The 18,430-nt window shown below is 50.6% G+C and overlaps 7 protein-coding genes across 7 annotated transcripts; 4 read left to right on the top strand and 3 right to left on the bottom strand.

The window, feature by feature from the left end:
- Window positions 1–115: 115 nt before the first annotated feature.
- On the top strand, window positions 116–3,235 carry BO95DRAFT_441623 (snoRNA-binding rRNA-processing protein NOP14). The gene is made up of 2 exons (XM_025586216.1): window positions 116–435; window positions 506–3,235. Exons 1-2 carry the CDS (start codon window positions 151–153, stop codon window positions 3,005–3,007), a joined length of 2,787 nt encoding a protein of 928 aa, XP_025443480.1. The 5' UTR covers window positions 116–150; the 3' UTR covers window positions 3,008–3,235.
- Window positions 3,236–3,285: 50 nt separating this feature from the next.
- On the bottom strand, window positions 3,286–5,181 carry BO95DRAFT_411023 (putative triacylglycerol lipase; the record flags this gene model as incomplete). Its single annotated transcript, XM_025584202.1, has 3 exons — window positions 3,286–4,477; window positions 4,534–4,881; window positions 4,957–5,181. The coding sequence occupies 3 exons, from the start codon at window positions 5,179–5,181 to the stop codon at window positions 3,437–3,439; spliced, it is 1,614 nt and encodes a 537-aa protein (XP_025443479.1). The 3' UTR covers window positions 3,286–3,436.
- A 491-nt stretch (window positions 5,182–5,672) lies between these two features.
- BO95DRAFT_441621 (putative G-patch domain protein) lies at window positions 5,673–7,075 on the top strand. Its single transcript, XM_025586215.1, has 2 exons — window positions 5,673–5,963; window positions 6,029–7,075. Exons 1-2 carry the CDS (start codon window positions 5,859–5,861, stop codon window positions 6,989–6,991), a joined length of 1,068 nt encoding a protein of 355 aa, XP_025443478.1. The 5' UTR covers window positions 5,673–5,858; the 3' UTR covers window positions 6,992–7,075.
- Window positions 7,076–7,391: 316 nt separating this feature from the next.
- Window positions 7,392–8,156, bottom strand: BO95DRAFT_360054 (uncharacterized protein; the record flags this gene model as incomplete). Its single annotated transcript, XM_025582468.1, has 1 exon — window positions 7,392–8,156. One exon carries the CDS (start codon window positions 8,154–8,156, stop codon window positions 7,392–7,394), a length of 765 nt encoding a protein of 254 aa, XP_025443477.1.
- A 2,361-nt stretch (window positions 8,157–10,517) lies between these two features.
- sip5 (Sip5p) lies at window positions 10,518–13,088 on the bottom strand (the record flags this gene model as incomplete). The annotated part of the gene is made up of 2 exons (XM_025590778.1): window positions 10,518–12,663; window positions 12,723–13,088. The coding sequence occupies 2 exons, from the start codon at window positions 13,086–13,088 to the stop codon at window positions 10,603–10,605; spliced, it is 2,427 nt and encodes an 808-aa protein (XP_025443476.1). The 3' UTR covers window positions 10,518–10,602.
- A 1,199-nt stretch (window positions 13,089–14,287) lies between these two features.
- On the top strand, window positions 14,288–16,140 carry BO95DRAFT_441617 (uncharacterized protein). The gene has a single exon (XM_025586214.1). It carries the CDS (start codon window positions 14,514–14,516, stop codon window positions 16,134–16,136), a length of 1,623 nt encoding a protein of 540 aa, XP_025443475.1. The 5' UTR covers window positions 14,288–14,513; the 3' UTR covers window positions 16,137–16,140.
- A 247-nt stretch (window positions 16,141–16,387) lies between these two features.
- BO95DRAFT_93215 (uncharacterized protein) lies at window positions 16,388–17,262 on the top strand. Its single transcript, XM_025592336.1, has 4 exons — window positions 16,388–16,521; window positions 16,590–16,850; window positions 16,914–17,020; window positions 17,083–17,262. The coding sequence occupies exons 1-4, from the start codon at window positions 16,440–16,442 to the stop codon at window positions 17,134–17,136; spliced, it is 504 nt and encodes a 167-aa protein (XP_025443474.1). The 5' UTR covers window positions 16,388–16,439; the 3' UTR covers window positions 17,137–17,262.
- Window positions 17,263–18,430: the final 1,168 nt, after the last annotated feature.

The following is an 18,430-nucleotide window of genomic DNA, read 5'->3' as shown; positions in this document are numbered from 1 at the left end:
CAGAACAAGTACCAAGGTGGGGCGGTGAGGTATCTTTTTTTTCCCCGGGGCGGATCCCAATCGCGCGCCGGTTTGGCCCAAAAATTTCGGCGGAGTTCCACCTCCGAGCACAAGTGAGTGGACGTCGACAACTCCCTGCACGCCCCAACGATGCCGCCGTCGCAGTTGAAGCAGCTTAAGGCCTCTCTTCGAGATGGAGGACTGCTAGGCCCCCAGCAGTCCAAGAAGCAAAAGCAGCAGAATGCAAAGTCCGGCGTTGCTGCGCAGAACCGCATTCAGCGCAACAACGCCCTGCAGGCTATCCGCGATCGATTCAATCCCTTCGAGATCAAGACGACTTCGCGGCCGAAGTTCGATGTAACTACCCGCGATGTGCCTAAGAAGAACGCCGGTCAGGCCAGACCTGGTGTGACCAAGTCCTACGGTGAAGAGAAGGTAGTTCCAGCCCAATATTTGCAGAACTTCGAGATTGTCGCTAATTGTCGTCTGCTTCCATTTTATCTAGAGGCGTCAAACCCTTCTTCAGGAGATGAACCGGCGAAACAAAGTTGGCGGTATTCTCGATCGTCGTTTTGGTGAGGACGACCCGACGATGACGCCGGAGGAGAGAGCGGCCGAGCGGTTCGCCAGACAAAGCCAGAAGAAACTGAGGAAGGAATCTATGTTCAACCTTGAGGACGATGACGAGGAGTTTCAGCTCACTCACATGGGAGAAACCCTGTCCTTCGGAGAGGGTGTCAACCTAGATGATTTCCAGGAGGGTGATCTTGGGGCGGAGGAGGACAACGATGACGAGGAGCTGCCCAGGAAGAGGAAGCGGATGTTGGAGGATGAGGATGATGATGCTGATTTGGCGGACATGATTTACGACGACGAAGAGGGAGAAGAACTGCCCGAGCGAAAAAAGTCGAAGAACGAGGTCATGAAGGAGGTTATCGCCAAGTCGAAGTTCTACAAGCTCGAGCGGCAGAAGGCCAAAGAGGATGACGATGATCTCAGAGAAGAGCTCGACAAGGGACTTCCCGATCTGTTTGATATGCTGAGGGGTGTCAAGCCACCACCCAAGCCAGAGCCCCCCAAGGATGATCTAGCGGCAATGAATCCCGAGCGGGCCGCTATATTGCAAGGGAAAAATCCCGATGATGCCGAAAAGGAGTACGATCAGCGCTTAAAGCAGTTAACCTTCGACAAGCGGTCCGCACCCACGGATCGTACCAAGACTGCTGAGGAAAAGGCAGAGGAGGAGGCTCAGCGCCTGAAGACTCTTGAAGAAGAGCGGCTTCGACGTATGCGTGGCGAGGAGTCAAGTGAATCCGAAGCCGAGGTGGCGGAGGAGGAGGAAGATGAGGACGAGGACGGTGAGGGATCAGACGATGAGTCAGTCTTCGACGACGCAAAGGCTTTCGGCTTGCAACAGCCTACCGAGGCGGTCACTCGTCCTGAGCTTGGGGTCGAAGACGAAGATGATTTCATTATCGATGACGATCTTGTGGAGACGAGGTCAGATGTGAGTCTGTCTTTCGATGAGGATGAGGACATGGAATCCGGTGTAGGTTCGGAGGAAGAGGAGAATGAAGATGAGCAAGATGATGAGCTTATCAACGGATTCTCGATTCCTGGACTCAACGATGGAGATGCCACAGCAGCGGCAGACGGCGCTAGAGAGGTCAGCGATGGTCTGGCATTCACATATCCATGCCCCGGTAGCCACGAAGAATTCCTAGAGATCATCAAAGATGTTCCAATGCAGGATCTCCCGACCGTGATTCAAAGGATTCGAGCCCTGCATCACCCCCGTCTTCACAGCGACAACAAGACCAAGCTTAGCCGCTTTGCCGGCATTCTCGTCCAACACGTCGCATATATGACTGAACTATCGGACCACCCTCCTTTCTCGATCGTGGAGAACATCCTTCGTCACATCCACTCTATGGCCAAGAGCCACCCTGAAAGCGTTTGTCAGGCATACAGAGCCCATTTGCGCCAAATTGCGACTGACCGTCCTCTAAACCTTCGCCCCGGCGACCTGGTCATCCTGACCGGCATTGCGACGACGTTCCCAACTTCTGACCACTTCCATGCCATCGCAACGCCCGCCCATCTCTGCATTGCCAGGTATTTGGGCCAGGGTGCTGTCGACAACCTTAACGACTTCGCAACGGGCGCCTACGCAGCCAGTCTCTGCCTGCAATACCAGGCCATCTCAAAGCGCTACATGCCAGAATTCATCAACTACTCACTGAACGTCCTCTACCACCTCAATCCGGAGGAGCAGACCGACGCATCCGCCATGGGATTCTTTCCCTTTCGGAGTCCATCTACGTCTCTCCAACTGAACCTTTCTTCCAAGCCCATCTCTTCCCGCAGACTTCGATTCTGGGACGTGGCGGATGCGCCTGAAGACGAGGACCAACTCAAGCTCTCCATCATCAATACTCTTGTCAACCTTCTTTCCTCCGCCTCTGATATTTGGTCTGGCAAGTCCGCCTATACCGAGATTTTTTCCCCCGTAGAGAAAGTCCTCTCCTGCCTTTTCCAAGCTCTCGACATCACCACCAAGGGCAAGGGTAAAGCCAGCAAGAACCTCATATCCTCCTCCGTGCTCGATTCCTTCAAGTCGACCCTCGACAAGATCACCGCGCAACTCTCCCAAGCCCGCCACGCCCGTCGGCCCCTCCTCCTCCATAACCACCGGCCCCTCGCTATTAAGACCGCGATTCCCAAGTTCGAGGAATCCTTCAATCCCGACAAGCATTATGATCCCGACCGCGAGCGCGCTGAGGCCAACCGTCTCAAGGCGGAGTACAAGCGCGAGCGCAAGGGTGCCATGCGCGAGCTCCGCAAGGACGCCAACTTCATTGCGCGCGAGAAGCTGCGCGAGAAGAAGGAGCGCGATGCGGAGTACGAACGCAAGTACAAGCGCCTCGTGGCCGAGGTGCAGAATGAGGAGGGCAGGGAGGCGAATGCTTATGAGAGAGTCAAGAGGATGCGACAGGGCAAGCGGTGATCACGACGATCTTGGCGCCTCTTCCCCCCGACTCCATGACATAGATGCATCTTTCCCCTTCGCTGGTTTTGACCTCGATGTGTCTCTTGCAAGCCGGTCTTGGGTGCGTAGATGGGTGGACTGCTTCGAGAGTTTCGCCTTCGCGTCCCACCCGACATCTTGTAGTATGCTCTGGCACATCTATGTATATATCTACCTTTTCTTTATATCTACTACAGTATTTTGTCGACGGTGTTAGGGCAGATAGAAAAAACTTACCATCTTTCACAATTCCATGGGTTGGATTGGCATTCTGTGCTCTAGTAGACCACGGCTATACGTATGTTGGCCTACGGTTCAAGATCAGGAGGGATGCAGATATGTACATGCGTAGAGAAAACAAAGTAAACTCGTCCAAAGAACCGACGTTGCATGAGTATCGAGAAGGACTCACTGTTGCAAGGCAATCCCAATACTGATTAGGTAGTCGCATCTCGCCTTCTGATCTAGCGGCACCGTTTCCATCTTGGTGTCTCCCGTCCTAATGAAGAGCCGACGGTCGCTGTTGCCATTACCACTCCAGGTCTCCCATTCTGGACTACCAGGATAGCGATAGGGATTCGGATCGAAGGCCTTGATGAAGCTAGTCCAGTACCCCTGCATGACGGGGATGATAGGCGCATTTGAGGTGAAGTAGGACGCGGGTGGTGTTCCAGTCACATACTGCGGACCCCAGATGGCATTCAATTCTACGACATGGTAAACACCTTCCCCGGAGGATTCAGAGCTCGGGTCTTGGACTGCATAGTGATAATTCCAGCTTTTGACCCCGGCTTCTGAGAACGCCGTTGACATGGCGATACCGGGACAATTGTAGCGGAGTTCACCATATGCGTTGCTGGTCGGCCGCCAATATAAACCAGCATCAGGAAACGACATAGTCTGGTTCTCATTGAGGTACAAGTGATTGACTATGGCGAGCTGGTCTAGTTGGATTGCTGGGAATTGGCTCTGGATGAATGTGTCGGCCTCGCCCACACTGGATATACTCTTCGGGACAAATGTTGTGCCTTCATTGGTCACATCGCCAAATATAACAGGGACTTTGATAAATTTCCCTAGGGAGAATAACCGGTATGTGTAGTCAGGGACTAGGTCGCCATCAATGGTAGGCGCATAAAAGTATAGGGGCGGCTTCTGTGCGTCAGGAAGGGGGGTGCCGATGTTTTGCCGCTGTAAGGTTCCTGCATCCAATTTGCGCAGACACGATAGAGTGTCGTCTTCGCTTGCACAGCCAGTGCGAATCACGAGGTTGTTATACGCAAATTGAGCTTCGGTTGCAGTCAGCATGGTGGCAAAGCTTTGCGATTCCGCAGCAGCGGCATGGAAAAGACCTCGATTCTCCCCAGCGTAGGCCGAGAGGAGAAGAGTGACCGAGGCTGCTCCTGCACTGTCCCCTCCAATGACCACATGTTCAGGATCACCGCCAAACTTGGGCGTAATAGGTCAGTGCAAAGTCGCACTCATTTGGGCAAGCTTTGGCTTACTTTTGTTATATGCGTCTGAACCCACTGCAAGACTTTAATCTGATCTTTGAGCCCGTTGTTCGAACTTCCACCTTTCAGGACCTCAGACCCGGAGAGGAACCCGTAAGGACCGACTCGATAGTTGAAGTTAACCACCACGATACCAGTCTTGGACGCCTGAATCAGCCCAGTCCCGTTGAAGTTGGCATTCGAGTCTGCATTAAAGCCTCCGCCTTGGATAAACACAAAGACCGGCAGCTTTGATGCATTCCTTGCCCATTTCGGAGCGTACACATCAAGGAACAGACAGTCTTCAGATGCCCCAGTTGGGATGGGGTACTGATCGGTGGGTATACACAAGGGACCATGCTAAATCTGACATCTCAGCGTCGGTTCAAGACAAGGACTGTGTGCTACAGTCTTAAAGGGGGTCCCCAACAATACCTGAAAGGCAGTCTGAACTCCTTCCGCCGTTTCTGGATCTTGGGGCGCAGCAAATCGCAAGGACCCTACAGGAGGAGCAGCATAGCGTATTCCCAACCATTGCACAATGCCATTGGAGATGGCCTGTCCTCGATATTGCGAATAGCCAAGGTTAACCGTCACATTTGGGAAGCATTCCACATGAATGATGAGGCAGATGACCAGTGTTTGGAAAATCAGTCTCATGATAATGACGATGATGTCAAGCAACAGCCGCGAATGGCTTGCTGCAGAACCGCGGTGTGTTTACGCCGTGCTTTCATGCTGTGCGAGCAGAGCATCCCTTTTGAATGGCATATCAACCAGAGTCGAGACCCCTGAAGGCATGCTTCGAGGAATGCGATAGATCCGCCCTTCAATCCAGGAAGGGCTCTCCTTGCATCATCACATGATGGATGTGAGCCGTCATCCTGAGTTTCTCGGCAATGATTGACGCAGACAACGATATGGTCCGGAATTGTGAGGACCAATTGAAGAGTGCCAGCAAAGAGGGGTGTATGTACACCCCGAGCCGTAAGTTGCGAATAATGTCAATTGATGGCTGGCTGGACGGGTGAGGTGTACGCCAACTGGTGGTGGATTAACTAGTTAGTAGAGCGAACAAGGAATACTCCCAAGCCGGAGAGGAAAAATCCGCATCTCCGCATCAGCTCCTACTTCCCCGCAGTCGATCTTCCCTGCTTGGCTGCTCTGACTCTGAGCTTGTTACTCCGTCTGACGTGGCTAGCGTTTCTCTAGTCAAGTGAGGCGCAATTTGTGATTGAACCCTTTTCTCTGATTTCACGGCGTCTACTTCTGGATCCCGGTCTTCCCTGTCGTTCCTGTCACTCTCCGGCCGATAACCCAACCCCTCCGCACGCGCAATGCCTGAGGCAGACGAGGAGGAAGATGATTACATGTCCATGGTAATTGAGGAACCACAGCAGAAGGAAACCTTTACACAAAAGAAGCGCCGACAACAACGAGAAGTAAGTATCAGGTTAGATTTGAAGATTCGTCCAAATCGAACGCTAACTAACCGTTCTTGAATCAGGCTGAAGCGCGTGCCAGAGTCCCTTCAAAAGCCGAACGCGCTGCGGACGAAGCAGCACGTCGCGATGCAGCTCTTGCCACCAGTGCGCTGAACCCTTCCAACAAGGGCTTTCAGATGATGGCCAAATTGGGCTTCAAACCTGGACAGGCCCTAGGAAAGCCTGAATCATCTCAGGGAACGCAGCCGGACGAACCCGATGCTCGACTCCGATCCGAGCCTCTCAATTTGGTAATCAAAGAGGGTAAGGGTGGAATTGGGCTGGATAGCGAGCGGAAGCGCAAGTTCCTCGAGGAAGCCGAGCATGTTGCCAAGAAAGTGAAAGAGGATGAGGGCGATTATCGCGACCGGGTCCGGCTTGAGCGGGAGATGCGCCGAGCGGAGGCGCAGGTGCATGCTGCGCAGAAGGTTGCTGAGCGTTTGGATGCCGAGGCTGAGACGGACGAAAAGCCGCCATCCAGCGCAGTGAAAGGAGAGTCTTCCGAAACGCAAAAGACAGATGGGGAAAGGGAAGGTTCAACCCCGGATGATACGGCTGGCGAACCTGTGACAAGCAAGCCGCAGAAGGCCAAGCCAACGTCTCAAATTAACATCCTCTACCGTGGGCTAGTCCGTGAACGCGAGGAGAAAGAACGCAATCTTCAGATGCGTCATATGCTGCAAACATCACTCTCTTCTGGATTTTTTCCCAATCCGCGCTTACCAGGACACAACGATCCGACACTGGATCGAGATGACGAAGAAGCTATCGGGGGGCAACGAGAGCCATCAATGGTTCTCGAGCAAGAAATCGAAGAAGATGATCCCGAGCTAGACGAGTTTAATGCGTTAGGCCCGAGCGAACAGCTGTCCCAATTAGTACGGTATCTACGTGATCAACATCACTACTGTTTCTGGTGTAAGTATCGATACGAGAGTGCTGAGATGGAAGGATGTCCGGGGGTGACAGAAGAGGATCACGATTGATTCCACATGGATGTGCTATACGTAACGCAGTATATCATCTGCTAATCCTGTACTTGATAGTTAAGCATTATAATTATATCTTGGGGTTGCACCCGCCGATTTCAAATTGGCCCGTCATGTCCAGTGTAAAAGTCAACAAACGAGATACCGGAAAGAAAAGCCCTAATCGCCATCACTAGAGCTAGATTCGTCCAAACCACACGCAACAAATAGTCGCAACTCGAGGGGAATCTTGTTTCATGCGGAAGTATAAATGAACAGAGAATGAGAAAAAAAATCGAGGTATATAAAGCAGGAAGAGAATGTTCGAGAGAAGCAAGAAACAGCCTTTTGGTTCGACCATACTCTTGCCTGACCGTATACAGTGAGAGAAGCAGTATTACGAACGTCATTGGAATCATCATTGAGAAGAAGGGAGCGACCTCATCAATTGCGCCAACGAGCGGTTAGGGCATTTCTGCAAGGCCTGATAGCATCCTCCGCATATGCGCAGACAGCAAAAAACGCACCGGTGTCGCACTTCGTGGTCAAACTTCTGGCACGTCATGCAGGGCAGCGCATACCAGGCATTGTTAGCTGGAGGCATTGACCGGTGGTCTTGGTAACAAGCGTAATGGAGTTTATTCAGAGGCACAGCCACCGGCTCGTAGTCGGGAGGCGTCCACGGGCCCCTATCATCTTCACTGGAGAGAGAGTCGACAGGCGCCTCGGATTCAGGTTCGGGCTCAGGGATGAAATGGTCCAGTGAATCTACCGCACTGGGGCGATTAGATTCCGGTTCCAGGTCTTCTTCGCTGGACGGCGGGGTGGGTTGCGGCGGGATAGGCGGCCGGTAAGCCCGAAACACCGGAGGTTCAGGAAGAGGGCCATCCGGCGGGCTGTAAGGCGGGCGCTGACTGCGGCCGTCAGTCAAAGACCTCGGGCCAGCAGAGGGTTGTACAGTGGGAGGAGAAGGGAGTTCGTCAGGCTCTTGCGATCGGAACGGCGGAGGTGCCGGAGTAAATTCGGATCGTGGGGGGGTCACAGCAGGAGCTGCCGGAGGTTGCTGGACGGGCGCGGATTCCTTCGTAGGCAGAGATTCAGAAGACTTTTGCTTGAAGCCTTTTTTGGCAAAGGAAGGCACTCGCAGGCCGCGGGACCGACTTTCTTTGTCTAGAATCGCCATCTTGCCTCGTTTTGAGGGTTGCTGTCCTGTACTGTCCCTGCAATAACTTGATCAAGGACAATACAAAGAAGTGGGCCGAAGGAAAGGGTATCTCTGGACAATCCAAGATATATGGTTCTATAAGTGTATGAATAGATAGATGTGTGACTTTGGGGTTTGTCAAGAAAGAGAGATCGGAGAATTAAATGAATACCAGAAAGAGAGAGAGGGAGAGAGAGAGGAAGAGGGTGGAGGAAACAGATGGAGGGGGACTGAAAGAGAGGGGGGCTTTTTTTTAGAGCAGATCTTTAGGGGACAGGACAAGACATTGAGATGGATTCATCACATCTCGAACAGACTACTGAATGGTTAGGGTTTTATCTCTCAGTTGGTTCAATTCCTGCCTGGGCTGTTTCTTCAGTGATTGACCAATGTAATGGAGACCATAAAAAAGTGGATTGAATCCGGGTTTCGAGCCAGGAACGCGCAAGTTCGGAAGGGTAAGTAAGTTCGTAACAGGGAAAAAATCAAAAAACAAAAAAACACCAGAGCTGAACCACGGATCCACTGAGTCCTGACAGGCTGCGCAGCCCAGACAGAAAATCAAGCAGGGAGGAAGGAAGGACAAAGGGCAACAGGCAGATGGCCAGCCTGCTTGGATCAAAATACAAGATTCAAGGCAGACTCGAAATTTGACTGGCGGATACTTGGAGGAAACTGCCCAGCTAGTACCCAAGGTCGATACCTACAATACAGACACAGACAGATAGTTAGCACTGTGACAGGACTGAAGTTGGAAGCATGTTCGATGTTCGATCTTGACGAACCAGAAGAAGACGAGAAAAGGAGAGCGAATGACAGTGTCTCTGCAAAGCTATCGATCGCGTCAGTCCGTCGCAAGGACTAGTGGATGATAGCGTCATTTCAAACCCCTTTGGGTCATTCCAGCCTTTGATAGGAATTTCCGCACCCTCTGCCCGGTCTTATCGAATCACTACTCGGATGGGATGAAGCGAGGAAGTGGGAACTTGGAGTGATAAACAACCTCAGTTGAGGGTCTGCCAGTCGGGACTTTGGGAGTTTCGCCAAAAACCCTTCAGACACTCAGTCAATGATAAAATTGCAGTGTCGGTCAACTATTGCCACCCCTGTCCACCCAGACCAAGAATATATGGATGTACGGAGTACTATGTACTCATACAATGTACACTGCAGTACTAGATATGTAAGATCCGTGCTCGGAATTGGTGGCACTACTATGAGTGAGTAGGACGAATCAGAGCAGAAAACGAGGAATGGATGATGGACCCTGGTCTGGCGCAGAAGAGAGTGCGCGAGACCTGTCTGTCTGTCTGTCATCTGGAGTCCTGATAAAGTACTTCTAAATTATGTACTGTACTGCACTGTACAGGATTTACATAGTAGATACTTCATACCATTTTTTGTTCGGTGGAGGTGATGGAGCAGATCCTTGTAACAAGGTACGAGTACCTTACAATGTGCCCTGTATCTCAAGTACCACGTAAGTTCAGCGGAGTGCATGTAATCTTACTTGCACCTACATAGTACGGACTACCTAGTAAGTTACCAAGTACGGAGTCCACTGCACAACAAATTCCCCGAAACGAGTCAGAATGCCCAATGAGAACACGTGGGAATGTCCTTGATAATGTAATTTAGAATCTACAGCGCCGTAAGAAGGTAATACTTGGATAAGTATCTATAAGTTGTAGGGTTGTACTAGGTCCAATCCTGACTAAGTTAGTATGTACCTATCTTACTGTATTCCTGTCCGTAATCCAAATACTTATTTATTGTCTTTTGAGTCTTGACCTTTGGCGTAATGAATGACAGAACACCACGCACTAAATAATTCTCCGGTGGAGCCTCCATCATATGGGCTGAAACAACTCCAAGGTCTTGAGACTATTAAAGGATCCGCTCCACTTCGACCTTAAACAAGGTCACCAGCCATGGAATTTGCATGTATTTGATACAAATGAGCTTGATCAATCCAAACATGTATTATGTGTGTCCTCGATTTTGGCTTGGGTGCCCGCGTTCCCTGTTTTGCAGCATCCTTTTCTTCAGTAAAGCCCAAGCAAACATCCGTAAGGTGTTGGAGCGTTGCCATTTGAGAGAGTGATAGACAAAGGAGCCAAGATTGAAGACAGGTGTCGAATCTATACAATGGTATGTATATAGAGAAAGAAGAAACGCGGGCCAGCTACCAAAAAAAGGATCCATGCACATACTGAAGGGACAGGACTTCGTCAGGTGTAGCAATGGCAGAAGCATAAAGAATTGTATCACTATTATTCCTCCCTCCGTCCCTAAGAAAACCCCCCTTCGCGCGAGTGACCTGTTGTAAATTATCCCTCCGCAAAAGTGGACGCAGGTTGGAGCAACGTCGCAAGGCAGCCTGGTCGAACAGACGAAAAAGCCTCATCCCGCAAAATATTAAGATCTAGGAGGCAGTCTCTGTATCTCCTGTAGTGGATGGTAATTCAACCGAGCGAGACTCCAACTCCTTCGGAATTAACTCTTCATTCTTAGGCACCTCCAAGGAAACAGGCGTCGGCGCAGTTATCACTTGCCCAGATTTCACCATTTCATCATTGGCGGTAGCAGAGTGGGAAGTTAATACTGCGCTCGATGCATCGGGTTTTAGTGTTGTATCTTCCACGTGCTCCATTGCTTCGTCGCCTTTGTCTTCGTCTCCAATCACAGCGGCTAGACTGCGAAAGTTGAATATGGGCTCGGTGGAGGAGCTCGCACCATTAGCAGATGTGTGAAGTCCAGTATGGCCCTCATTCATCGATTCGACCAGAGATGAAAACGACGAGGACGCGCTAGAGACATGGCGTAAATGTGACGGTCGCGGGTGCGACGAGGTTGGCAAATGGAGAGCATGGTCGGTCGGCGTCGCGATAACAGCTGGCGAAGACTGTGCGCCTTCGAGGCTAGAGACAACCTCAGTGGGGATAACCGCAATTTGACCTGGAGGTGGCGCACGGTCTACCTCCTTGCCCTTGCTAGTAGAGGGAGGCTCTTCGCCGGTAAAAGAGGAGGAGCTGCTGATGACTCTTCCTAGGCTGGAATCGCCAACCACATCCAGGGCAGAATTACTGGCATTGTCACTGGGCGGACCTGATTTGCGCGCAACCTTCTCCGCCTTCTTGGCTTCTTTCTCTCTTCGCTTTGCCTCCTTCTTCGCCTCCTTCTCCTCCTTTTTGCGCCGCTCCTCTTCACTGGCTAAACTCAGCCGAATAGCTTCCATCATCATCATTTCCTCGAGGTCATCGATACGATTTCTCCTTGACCTGCTGCGTGGTGGTGCAATGCTGTTTGGAGCATCTTCTGCAAGATCATTTTCTTGGCCTGCAGCACGACGGTCTGTCAAGAATGCAAGGGCCTGCAGCGCAGGGGAGCCGGTTCGCGAGGTGTTTTGACTCTCTGGTCCCCCATTCCGTCGCATAACACTCCTTCTTCCAAGGCCAAAATTCCTCGAGTCGGCGCCAGAACCATTGTTGTGCATGAGATAGGCGGCAGTGTGAAGAGCGGTTGCTGCCGCAGATCGTCGCGCGGCATGTGCTCTGGCGTTTGCTAGCTTCTGTGCCCAATCAGGCCGGACCCTATCAGTTGTGACCACAGTTGGGTCATTGGCAGATAATGACGTCGCGCGACGACGGCCCGTCACAGGGGTAGTGCTAGAAGAAAGGGACGAGCTGGAGGATAGTGGAGATGTAAGATTCGGACGGGCACCCATGTCGCTTGCGTAAGCCAGTCCTCGACGGAATGGCGGTGGTGCATAAGTGACTCCAAATTCAGGCTGAACGCAAAACGGACATGCTGCCGGTTCCGATACTAATTGACCGTCCTCATTATCCGCGCGCTCACCATCAGCCGCCGACTGCGCATTTTGTTCTGTGTCTCCGTGCTCCGGAGGGTGGGGGTCAGGTCGTTTGATCTGGACGAAACACTCGGAACAAATTGGTTGGTCGCAACATCTCGTCCGGTTGAGATAGGGGGGGTAACACAGAAAGCAAATGGGACATTCGGCAGCCGCTTTGTATAGATAAGCCTCAATCGGCTGTCCATTTACAAAAGGATCATGTGGAAGGTGAATTTCTCGAGTCATTGTATCGCATTGAATGCCATGCTTAGACGTGGAAAGGGATGCCAATGTCTTTGCACGGGTCCGAAACATAGGTGAGCTGGAAGCGCCGGAAGCGATAGGAGAGGTCGGTGAGGGGAGTGAATGTGCTGGTGTAGAAGACTGAGTAGCATCCGAGCCGTACGACTGAGACCTGGAAGTAATAGGTACCATCAAGTGTACCGTGGGTGTATCCGAGGCGTCCCGGGCATCTTCGCCAGATTTAGGCGGATTCTTATATTCCAGCTCCGGAGGGATTTCATCCGGAAGGGGGATTGGCAGGCCTCGCGCTGCTGCCATCAGCTGATGTTCTGTCCATGAGTCTGAGAAGTCGTTGAGACCTCTCCAGAATGGTGCAAGTCGTCGTTCGACCTAAGCAAGCTTAAGTCAGGTTCGATAATACAGGCAAGCAAATCTTATCGTCGACTTACCATTAATTGGCGAACCACAGCCTTATTGAAATCTTCGATTCCGGTGTATACACCTTGCGTTACCAGGTAACCGCCATCAACATTCTCTTCTTTCATACTACGCTCTCGTTCTTTGAGGCGGGCCGCCCGTTCCTTCTCAAGCCGGCGAGCTTCCCTTTCCTGTCTAGTTTCTCGCCGATGTTCAAGCGACGCCACGTCTCGCTCCGAATGTGTATTGATACCGAGGATGGATAGATCGGGTCCGCTGCCTCGAGTCGATCGAGAACCGTCAGCGTGGTGGCGGTCGCCATACGGGCCATGATGATGGCTTCTGCGCCCTGGCGCAGTAAGAGACGGTCTGCTTTCCTTCGTCTGGGAATTGCCCATCTCGAACAAGAAGGGAAAAAGAAGAGCAAAGCGATTGGGTACCAACGGGCAGGAGGTCAAGGCCCGGTTGGGAAATCCCGGATAAGCAAGCAAAGAAAGAGGCGGCGATATATCCGGCCGGCAATCAATAATGGAAGAGGTTAGAGATAATCGGAATGATGTGCAGTAATAATGATGATGGTTCGGCCACAAGAGACTAGGGAAAATGAAGGGGAGAACGAAAAGCGCATAGGTTAGAGGAGTGTCAGTTGCTTGAGAAAGGGTGGATACAAAATGTCAGTAAACCCAACGTGGCCATGTGAGCGGACGAGGATGAAGCTGGAAGCGGCGATGAGATCAGAAGCGCGGGCTCGAGCTAACTAACCGCGGGACGATAGATAGTCTGGGGCCGAATAAGGGGAGACAGAGGGAGGGGAAGGGAAAGGAAACTGAAGACTCAAGAGTAACATAAAAGTGTTAGTGTATCCCCACGAAAAGATGAGTTGGCTGGTCGTGGTCTAGGAAGAACATTAATGGGAGAGAGATGGGGCAGGAAGAGGAAGGAGGAGAGAAAAGAGACGGCCGAGCGATCAACAATCATGAATGCAGCACAGTAGGTTAGTTGACTTGGTTAGTTAGTTAGTGGTTAGTTAGTCAAGTCATCCAGACAGTTCAGTCGTCAGACAGCAAGGCCGAGGAACGGATTTGGTAATGCCGGAATACGGATACGGTATGATACGAGATCTACGTATAGTACATGTACTGTACGTACTAACTTATCGGCCAGATAGTAGCCGCTAACTTCAAGGTTAGTAGTTGTAATCGATGACTTCACCCAAGCTGACGTTCGGCCCGTCAACTTCTAGATTACACTGAAACTGTACAGTACAAAAACCGCGGCGGTCAACACCGCAGTTCTTGAGCTTTTTACTTTTTTCTATCATCATTAAAAATATATAGGATACATGAGAGTCAGATATTGACCTTAGCGCCTACTATGAGCATTAATGTGCTGAATGGTAAGTACGCTATGTGTTATTCATGAACTGTACGGAGTAAAGTTAGGTCACATCGCAGACAAACAAACTCAAGTGGCTAGTTAGGTTGTCCGCTAGGTTACTGCGCCACATATCAAGCCTGCGCGGACCGGAAAATCCATCGCCCAAGATCTGGACCAGTTATCAATTTCGGCGCTCTTATTTTTTTCTTTTCTTGATGTGGCTGTGATAGGATAATCTGGGTAGACACTTTGGAGATACACATTCCCCTTTCGCGAATTTATACCCACCTGATTATACATATACCTATCTGCTTTCGATCAGTTCTGCTTCGACCCTCTCAGAGTTTTGCGCCTATCACAACGGAGGCCATTCCGATGCGTTGTTGATCCCTCTGCACCAAAAGCGCTCAATTCCTAATCCCATCTAGTCGTGCTTAACGCAGCAAATGACGGACTCCGCGCCTGGAACCAAACGACTTCACATCACTCCTTTCAACCTAGAGCTTCTCCCCTCCGTTTTGCCACCAACAATTCGGCCCTTGGCCACGGAGATTTCCTTTCATTGTGTCCCAACCTTCCCCGAAAACAATTACGGTTACGTGACGCTGCCGACAATGGAGGCGGAAAAGGTTAAGAAAAAGCTCAATGGCTCAATCTTAAAAGGTCGCAAATTCAAGGTGGATACGGCGCGTTCACCGAAACGGCAACGAAGTGAGGATGAAGCACTCGACAAGATTACTCAATCCCCGTCAGATAAGAAGGCGAAGAAGCGGAAGGCGGCGGAAGAGACACTCGAAGGGTATGAACTTCCGGCTGACCGCAAGGTGAAGAGAGGCTGGACAGAGTCGGCAGACGCCAAGCAAGACAGGCGCAAAGAAGAGAAAAGGAATAAGAAGTCGAAGGATGCAAAGGAGGGCAAGCCAGCCAAGTCACAGGCGAAGTCCAAGTATACCGAAAAGGAAGAGTGCCTGTTCCGTACAAAACTTCCTCCTAATCGGATGTCATCACCCGACGAGAAGCATGAGAAACAGTCGAAGAAGAAAAAGCCTGCTCATGAGACAATCGTCCATGAGTTTTCTAAGACGGTCAAGCATCCCAGTTTCCTACGGTCTGGACGTGACGAATCAGCGGACACAGTGACATTTGTTGAAGGCAAGGGTTGGATGGACACAAGTGGAACTGTGAAAGAGCCTGTCAGTGATCGGATAAGGACAGACCAATATAGACCGGGATGCATTCCAGGAACTAAGGAGAAGCCACGAGCTATCAAGAAGGACAGCACCACGGTTCCTGGCAAACCCAGAACGAAACAAACAATAACCACTAAAGAAGCAGAATCGACCGATGAATCAGAGGATTGGACATCTTCCAGCGGTGGGAGCTCGTCCGAAGAGGATCCCTCGTCCGAAGAAGATTCTCAAGAGTCTGAGAGCTATGAATCTTGCTCATCTAGCTCGTCTAATGATTCAGAAGATCTAAGCATCGCCGAAGAACAAATTTTGAAGTCATCAAAGCAGGAGAGTGTGGCCGAGTCACATTCGTCGGGGCTTCAATCTCTTCCGTCAGGAAATAATGATCAGACAGCGCCAACCCAGGAAGTTCACCCGTTGGAGGCTCTTTTTAAAAGGCCCGCGCCTAGCACATCTGCTATAAACTCTATTTCACAGGAGAAGCTACACTTCAGCTTTTTCGGAGGGGATGACGAAGTTGAAATGGAGGATGCGACGGAAGCCCAACCTGCAGCACCACTTACACCTTTCACAAAGAGGGATCTACGGGATCGTGAATTGAGAAGTGCGGCCCCAACACCTGATACGGCGTTAGTCAATCGAACCATTAATTGGGATAAGCCCGAGCAGCCTCGGGTTATGGATTCAGACGATGACGTGTACATGACAACCCCGGTCTCAAAGGCTGCATCAGGGCCCAAAGATGATTCTGATTTTGTCAAATGGTTCTGGGAAAATCGAGGAGACAACAACCGTGCATGGAAGAGAAGACGCCGCGAGGCCGCCAAAGACCACAGGCAGCGTGAGAATCGGAGCAAGGGCATGAAAGGCAAATCCTAGATGATTCTCACTCCTATATATACGTCAAAAATGCATGATGATTGCACTTCATGGGTCGGCATTGTAGGAAGAACATCGTATCATGTCGTAGCCACATATTGTGTCTTAATCAAATTCCTGCTATTCAGGTACACTACGGAGTAGAGAGCGGTTATTGAGTGTTAACGGTCACGTGGCGCCAAGGATCCGGGGAACAATCGGGGAAGCGATAGCAGCCGATTGTCAACATGTAGCCATGGGGCGTGATACAGCAACTGATGGCAGCAGCGGATAGTCACCCTGTCTATCTTGATAAGCAGCAAAATGCAGCCTTATGGTAGAGGTCTCGACTTGATGCTTATTTGCCTCATATTTCTCGCCTGCGCATCTGTTGGAGTGGCTTCCTGTAAGCTTAGGCCCGACATGCTTCTCCCTATTGAGCAACACATGCTAATTAGACAACTCTGATCTTAGCCCCTGCGTCGTTCTGCAAGTGTACCTGCTTCTCCAACAGCACAATAATTCCTCTTGACCCCGAAAAGTCGAATTCTCTGTCTACACAGAGCAGTCTCTTCCGTCTCCGAAGTCACGACGATGCCGATGATTTCCTAGATAGGAGAGCGAAGAATTACCGGTCTTTGAGCTGCAACGACTGTAATCGGAAATTTTGCTTCGACTATGATCTGCCTACTTGCAAAGGAGCAAAGGAAGAGGATGTCTTCACAACATGTTTTCGTACGACTTAATCTTGCCCCTTCGTCTCTAGAGAGATGCGCTAATATCGTTGCCGCCACGTAGAACGAGATTCCAGAAAGGACCAAGCCATTGTGTTCATTTTCATTATCGCAACCGGTAGCCTTCTGGCCTGGGCAATAATGAAGCCCTGGATAGGGAAATGGCTGGAGGTATGTACTGCAGTCTGCCTGTTGATGGCCTCGTGGACTTCGGCGATCCTGACGCACTCCAGACTGCAAGAGAGCGACGATCATATATACCTATATCGGGGAATGCAGCCCATTAGCTGGTTCCATGTTGCCAGCAGCTTCTAATAGATACACATAATTTCCACTTCGGACGCAAAGCATAATGCCACCGGATCTTCAGAAACCCCGACGTATCGCGTCGGACTGGCTCCCTGACATTGCCGTACATAACACACTGTCCATGGAGCTTTATCGGTGTGACCTCATCAGAAAGAGGCGGATGTGCCCTGGTTGTATCCGAATGGCCTTCAGATATCGTCTGACGAGGCATCAATCAGCAATGGCGGACAATGGGGAGACGGTACCGCCTTCTACATGTAATTAGATCATTACTGCGACCTGAATCAACTGACAACAGCGTCATTGTCAACCACGAACTACCGAGACTGGCCCTCTATTCTCCTCCCCTCAAAACTGCCGTCATCGCTTTTCAAACTACTATTCATATTTACTTTGATTGCTTGAAACAGCATTTGTTCCATACCAGATGGACACCTACACGTCGTACTATGGTTCAGCTTTGGCACAAACATTTTGGCACGAGCATGACAACAGTCTTGAGGCTTCCACGGTGACTCAAGCACCCTTTTTATAATGTCATGCAAGTTCAGTCATTTTCAACAGTTCTGTATTGTTTTCGTGGACAGAAAACTAAAAATGGCTGAGACACAATCCAGGATTCCTGGTGCGGTTTCAGCTAAGTATATAATGGCTTGGCCATGAATGTGCTGATAGTCCACTTGATGTTGGCCCGGTCTGGTCACGGGTGGTCAATTGGGGGTAATATCAGACAAGCATTATTGGTGGAACAGGACTTTCCAAGTGCGGGGCTCGAAGGTGCAAGGCTAACCTTAACTTACCTGCCATAATTATTGTGCGGTAGTAGCCTAGTACTAGAATGAGTAGGAAGTAAATGTCGTGGCCATCTACCTGGTATGAGTATATTTTTTTCGGTGCCAGTGGCGAGGCACAAATGTCTTTTAGCAGGGAGAGATGGTTGCAAGTCAATAGAACCCCAGAATTCGATACAGTCACGGTCTTTCATCCCTAACCATTTCCCCACATGAGTAAGGGTTCCTTTACTTTGCCACTTTCACAAAGTTTGCTGACTTCAAAAGGTTGTTTGTAGGAGTACATGCACTTTACATACTGGAATATGTGCCACCGGTCAGCATGGCCTCAGATCTGCAAGCGGAACATAATTTGGCCTGCCTGAGTTTGCCTGCTGATCGTCTAAATGTAGCGGGGGCAACTATACTCCGAGCTGATCTCTAGATAATTTACCTAGTGCCGTAAACGGATTGACCTTTATAATTCGAAATGTACTGTCGA

This window comes from Aspergillus brunneoviolaceus (genome assembly GCF_003184695.1).
Source record: "Aspergillus brunneoviolaceus CBS 621.78 unplaced genomic scaffold BO95scaffold_24, whole genome shotgun sequence".
In the NCBI taxonomy this organism is placed as follows: Eukaryota; Fungi; Ascomycota; class Eurotiomycetes; order Eurotiales; family Aspergillaceae; genus Aspergillus; species Aspergillus brunneoviolaceus.
This window is presented reverse-complemented; position numbering and strand designations above follow the sequence as displayed.